This window comes from Bemisia tabaci, chromosome 5, assembly GCF_918797505.1.
Source record: "Bemisia tabaci chromosome 5, PGI_BMITA_v3".
Lineage (NCBI taxonomy): Eukaryota > Metazoa > Arthropoda > Insecta > Hemiptera > Aleyrodidae > Bemisia > Bemisia tabaci.
The window spans coordinates 10,466,861-10,473,751 of NC_092797.1; the positions used below are offsets into that span (position 1 = coordinate 10,466,861).

General features: G+C 40.2%; 1 protein-coding gene across 1 annotated transcript; it reads left to right on the forward strand.

Moving 5' to 3' along the window:
• Positions 1–1,478: 1,478 nt before the first annotated feature.
• LOC109034557 (uncharacterized) lies at positions 1,479–6,188 on the forward strand. Its single transcript, XM_019047777.2, has 3 exons — positions 1,479–1,649; positions 3,059–3,550; positions 5,274–6,188. The coding sequence occupies exons 1-3, from the start codon at positions 1,596–1,598 to the stop codon at positions 5,550–5,552; spliced, it is 825 nt and encodes a 274-aa protein (XP_018903322.2). The 5' UTR covers positions 1,479–1,595; the 3' UTR covers positions 5,553–6,188.
• Positions 6,189–6,891: the final 703 nt, after the last annotated feature.

Consider the following 6,891-nt stretch of genomic DNA (forward strand, 5'->3'; position numbering starts at 1 on the left):
AGAGGTGGAGGAGAATGGGAGGAGTAACAGGTCAATTAAATTAGTTCAGTCATCGCCCGAGAAAATTTGAACGGTTGGTTTGCAAATGACTGGACAAGTGGGGGAGGGAGATTTAAATGCTGCCTCACGAATGCATTGTACCCCTTCGGCAGGCTCAGAAAATGGTCATATGATAGACGGCGTTCAATGACAATGCTAGGTGCAGTAACTTTCCAATGCTTTTGAATGACAGAAATTATTAAAAATACCATCTAGAAGTTGCCGACAAATTTTTTAGCTGTTAGATATCATTGATCTATACGTACACGATTTTTTAGTTTTAACACTGAATTGCACTTATTAATTCCTTTAGATGTAGATTTCAAAGCTCTATCTTTCTTTTTTTGAATTTTGAGAAGTAAATAGAGCAGAAAGGAAGGTCTGAAATATTAGTATGTAAAACTGCATGAACTTGTTTTCAGTGCTTCGTATCTTAATAAGATCTCGGAAAGTATGTGAGATTGATCAATATGCAAACTGTTGCAGAACTGCTGCAAACTTCAATTTTTCGTGTAGCTTGTTGCATACTCATTCAGCAACAGGCGCTATCGAGGTATGGCTGAACAGGAACAAATTGTCGTACCATTCTTACATTGTTGTGTTTCTTCCTCGCAGACGTTGTTTGCCTCAGCAACCATGATTAATTTTTTTTACTTTGCACTTACTTGTTGCAATGTTGCCACAATTTACTCTCCCTCTACCTTAATCATGCACAAAAATTGGACTGAGTTTAGCAAAAGAGAAGGCATTTGTTTTGGCTGATACCAGAAACGATTTTTTCTCAGCCGATTGCTTTTTCTAAGACATTAATTATATCGTGTCCAACAAATTAATCCCCATCAATATCAACTGCTATTTTGAACTGAAATAGACTTTCGCTTATCTGAAATGGTTGGATTGGGCCCAAACGGATGACGAAAAAATCAAGATAGACCAATAGCAAAAACAACACTCATTTACAAATTAATTTCCAATGAATCGGGGCACACTGCACGTTTGAAAAGATTATTCTCGTCTCTTTTAAAAAACGTGATTTTTATCAAAGTTATAAGCACATTCAAAAATTTCCAAATGATGGAATACCACATTTTAAGGTGATTCTTTCTTTATAAAAACGCGATTCGCCACCTTAGACGTGAACGCATTCCAATAATTGCAAAATGACGGAAAATTTCGATCGGAATTCGTACGTATTAGTTCAAAATCGGCTTGCCCTGGCCAATCATATGGCCGTGCATGGTCACTCAGTGAAAAATTGCACTTTTGAAAACTTCGCAAACACCAAAATGACAACACCTTACAGGGAATTTCGAGAACGATCCTTCCGTGGGTTTGAATCACCCCGAAAACGCGACAAAAAGTAAATTAAATTTGCCGCCGGAAAACGCTCTTAATAAGCGCTGAAACGCGAGGTACAAAAGTCACAGGTGTTCCCATTTCAACTTCACATTTCGCTCAGTCCTAATAGTGAGCTGTATAAAAACAGCTGTGCTTTTCTTCTAGTTCAGTTAACCCAAACAGTGCCGAGAGCGTTCGTGAGTGCTCCAGACGCAAACATGTTTGCGAAGGAGATTTTAATTTTCACGCTCGTGGGTTTCGTGTTCTCACAGGTAAATTTAAAATTTCCTTCAAATCGAAATTGTTATGAAAATTTTAAAAATATAAGTTAATTTTCTTGGGCCAACAAGAGGTTTACATACTCGAAATATTCAAAATATAATTATTGATGCCAGAGCTTAGTGGAGTCTCCAAAGATAATTTTTTGATGAAAAATGTTGAACGAAATCAGAGGAATAGAGTTTTGCAATTCAGAGAACGTGTTTTCCATAAAATCCTATTTGAAATTGCAAGGTATGCCATGTCCTTATCATAATGCAGCTTTAATGGTGAAGATGAAAGTGATCGTCATTTTTGCTTTACAAAACTAAAAAAAAAAGTTTCTATCTAAATCTCAGTCTCCGTTTTTTGGGCAAAAACCCGGCACAAACCATTTTTTTATTTTTGAAATTTTTGCTGTATAAGCCAAAGTTTGTATTCCCGTTGACTGTCACATCGGTGTTCGCTTTCCGACATTCAGAACCTAGGTGCCTGAAAACAAAAATTGCGGTACAAAATGCTGCAATGATGCACGTGGTGCTTCTTCACGATTTGCGCACGGAAGCGTTAGCCATGTTAAATATCGACGGTGAAACTACCAAACCACGTGTCTCGTTTGCGGTGTTTAAAAATCTCCGCTCACATTTTATTTTTTTGAAGTAGACCAAATCAATATCATTCCTTGAAATTTTCACAGAATTTTCTCCGCACGAAGAGGAAAAATCACGGAAATTTTCAAGACTGGACGTTAAGTAGCTTTTCATTTAAAAAATAAAGTATGACAGAAAGTCTGCGACGTCGCAAACCGAGATACGTGGTTTGGTAGTTTCACCGTCGATATTGTGTAGAATCCTAGTGCATTTATGAACGAATTCCTCTGAGACATATCCCTCCTTTTTGCTCCACCTGAAGTTTGCAACAGGCCTGTTGCGAATGGGTCAGTTGCGCTGGTCACAAAATTGTGTTTTGATGCTTGATTTTTGTATATAAGCTAAAAATAATGAGACCTGTCTAAATCGCAATTTTCCACGTTCAATAATGACCAAAACATCACCCACCCTTTGAAAAGTCGGATTTTCGAAGTCATCCACCGCGGGAGTGGCACGCTTGGTTTCTCCCACCTTGCTTTTATCCGAGTTTCACGTTGAACAACCAGTGCAAAATGTGCGTCACGCTGACTGATGAAAGCAAGATGGGAGAAACCAAGGGTGTCACTGCCGCGGTGGATGACGTCAAAAACCCAACTTTTAAAAGGGCGATACCTCGGTTATTATTGCACGTAGAAAATTGCGGTTTGGACAGATCTTATTATTCTTAGCTAATTTACAAGAATCAAGCATCAAAACGCGATTCTGTGACCAGCGCAACTGACCCATTTGTTAGTTACGCCTCTATTCATGTACCCTCTAATATGATATTGCAGCCTGATCCGCCTGTGGAAGACCCAACGGTTCCACCTTCAACCAATGGCATCGCTCGGCTGGCGTCTAGCTCATTGAAGGGGGTGGGCACCCTGCTGAACAGCGGGGCGCACGCGACGGCCTCCGGGGTGGAACTGACGACTAACTCGATGGCGAACGGGGTGAAGACGCTGGGCGGCGCCGCCGACCTGGCCAACAACGTCCAGCAGATGAAGTTCGACGCCTTGCGGCAAGCCCGCCACGCGGCCGGTCGCTTCGGGGCGTCTCTCGCGGACCTGAGCATGGGCGCCCTCACCGGGATCTTGCGCAGGGGCGCTGAGGCCGTTGATGCTACCAGGCGCGCTACTGAATTCGTTCTCGGTGAATCGGATAAGGTCCATGGTGCTAGCAAGAGGGTCGCCAAGTCTCTCGTGTCCAATACGTCTGGCAGTTTTGTTAATGTCCTCAACGGGGTTGGCAATGTCGTCGATAAGGGTGGAGAAGTCCGCGAAGAGGTAAGTTTCGTGCGTATGTCGCAGGCAATTAATGAAATCAGGCATTTTGTCAAATGCCTAGGCAGATAGTCAAATAACAGTCTACAAAATTTTGTGAATTTATGGCGAAGAGCTCATGATTTTCTCTATTTTTGGAAAAATAACTCATCAAACCTACGAACTTTTTTTGTCTCTTCCTCTTCAATTGATGCTCTTATTTTCTAATGTTGAAATTCCAAAACTTCTGTATTCTATGATATGCTGAAAATTTCAAGACCAGTGTCTATCCAGGAGCTAAAAATCGTATAAAATACTATTGTGTGATGTTAAATTTTACTGAGAAATTTTTCTTGCAGGAGCAATGAATTATTTTGTCTGAAATTAGGAAAAGAATCAAAATTTCAACGTATGCCTGATTTGACTATTTGCCTGCGACACGCACATGGTTGGTTGAAGTACGAAACCACATATAAGGGGCTTTGAGGACAAGACGCATATGTGGAGTTTTCGAAAAAGTTGAGATATTACTGATATTAAGTAAAACTAGTTTTAATGCATACTTATGCTGTGAAGAATTCGCTCCCGAATTTCGATCATTAAGCGTCAAAAAGATAGTTTGATCTTTTTTTCACCATAAGGATCCATATAATTTTGAAACTTCAAACACGTATTTCTCGAAACAGCAAAAACTGCACGTATGCACCTTGTCCTCCAAGCCCCTCATATCTCCATTGCTGCGTTTCAAAATACGAGTTTGGTATTGCTGCCGATAATATTGTCCTGATGGCTGATAAAAAATGCAACCATGATATCACAGCTGAATTATTTTGTTAAAAATCTTAGACTGCTAGGAACATTAGAACTTGATTGATTACGAAGGCTAATTTGTTTAAAACGTTCCAAATTTTCCAACTTATAATGATCAGAGCTTCTCCCATTTCTTAATTCGGCTTTTAGTTCAGTACAAAGTTCATTTCCTCTCAGAAAAAAATTTTTTTCAATTAGTTTCAGGACCCAAAGTCTCATCTAAAACAGTAAATAACTTTACATTTGTTATGTCCCAAGTTAGTCTTCCATAAAATACTAAGGAGTACCCAGGATTGGTTAAAAATTATGTTTAGGAACGTCATAGATTCGTCAACGACAAATCGAAAGGTCATAGATTTTAAATTGGGATGGTCAAAAATTGTTTCTGTGTTGATGCGTCTGAAGTGCAAAACCGTTCATCCAAAAGTCCAGCGAGAACCCAGCGAGAAAATACATACACATACATAAAGTCGCTTTTATAGCGCCGCCTCATGCTCTGCGACGCCCAATCGCCATTGCCCCCTATCCTCCCAGAGATTATCAGGCAATTGGCACCTTCTGATCTCCTCCTCCACCCCTTGTCGCCAACCTTTCACAGGACGTCCACGCCGTCGCCCTCCGGGAGGAACCCAATCGAAGACCTGCTTGGGCAACCAATCATCTGCCATCCTTCGCACATGTCCATACCAGACCAACTGCTTGGACCTGATATCGTGCACGATGTCCTTCTCCACACCCATTATCTCGCGTACCTTTTCATTGCGGATACGCTCTCTTCTCGATATCCCAGCAGACCTTCGCCAAAAGTCCATCTCAGTTGCCCTAAGCATGTCTTCAGTTCTTTTCTTGAGTTGCCAGACCTCACTCCCGTAAGTTACGATATCGTACCCAGCGAGAAAATACAGGTCTATAATTTGTTAAATTTCTCGTGTGACAGGTTGCCGATACTGCAGGCGCTATCCATGATGCCAGTACCGATTTGGTGAAAGAAGGGGTGCGAACTTGGAAAGACCTTGGTCTATCGTCCATAGGAAGCATTAAAGCGGGCATGCAGGAGGCAAGGAAAAGGGTCAAAGGGGGACAACTCCCAGATGCAACCATTCAAAACCAGATGCCCCAGACCCAGAGCCCATCAGCGCCAACACCAGTGAAAGAGGAGCCGAAAAAACCGGCCGAGGAAACCAAACCGAAACCAGGAAGTTGGTTTGGATGGTGAACGAGATATTCTAGTTTGATCAAGTCGTTTTTTCGAAATCTGTTCGGGAGTTTTTAAAACATGCGGCGCTCTTTTTACCTGCTTCGTCTTGTAGGCAATAAATTATCTTCAAGCATGACGAGGGAGGGGGGAACATAATTAAAAGCAATACATACTTCAAATTCATGCATCTTCAAATTTTCTGTGCAGTTGAGATAAAATGAAAATGTTAAATTTTTTCCTCTATTTTTATCGAATAAATAGAATAAATTCATATATTTTGGTTAACTGTAACATTATTATTATATATGTATGGTAGACAATCGTTTTGCCAAGTTTAACTGAGCCACACCAACAATCCTCGCATTTTGGGAGAGAAAATTAGTTTGGAGTACCATTGAATTCTATTCGTGCATTATGTCCCAATAAAAATTCAAAGTTGTAAAAAGTTGAGAGAGAAAAAAGTTTTTAAAATTTGTCTTTCACGTTGAGTTCCATGGAGGAAGAAAACTTCAAACATATTTTTCTCGGTGAAAACTTGATCTGCAACTTAGTGTGTCTCTGTTAAACTCGGTCCAGTTGATGTCTCAAAGGAAGTTCCTAAAATGTATATAACTATAAATTTACTAATGAAGTTACTGTACAATGATTTACAAATTGTCACGAGTTTTCTATTTTCCATGTGTTCCCTTCTTTTAAGCTTATGCCACTTTTGAGACTTTTCAAAATCTCTTCTCAAAGCGGATATGGAAAAAATTATGGTAATTTCAAATACGTTCTTGGATAATTATGGTGTCAGCCATTGGTACAGTTTCACCAGCCAGAACTATGATTGCTATGTGCTACCACATTTCTGTCTGACCAAACCATACTTCTAGCTAATGCAAGTAGACGCCTATTTGGTGCCAATATCAATCCAAAGTGTTGTCGAAATTACCATAAATTCTTACTTTTTTCGCAAAGGCTTTTTTCGCAGAGGACAGTCACGTGTCGAGCGTAAATTCAGAAAGTATGCACTGCCATGCTAAAAAGAACACCGTGCGAGCCGTCGGGCGTTGCCAAATTTCCCTGACAAATCGGAAATACCCATAAAAATGTGTAAATATTTCACTTTCGATTTTTCGAAGGATTTGGTTCTTAAATTGATGTCAAAAGTCTGAAATTTTAAAAGAAAATATTCATAACTTTCTTTGAAAATACATATTTTCTTAGAGGAAATTTCTCAAAATTCAAATGCTCATGCGGCATTTCTACTTAGCACGGCGGTATAGTTGTTTGCGCGCTCATCTCTGAGGTATTCAAGAATCTGGTTCGTTTTTGCCCACTTGGTGACGTTGCGGTGCTGATGGCGCAACGCAGG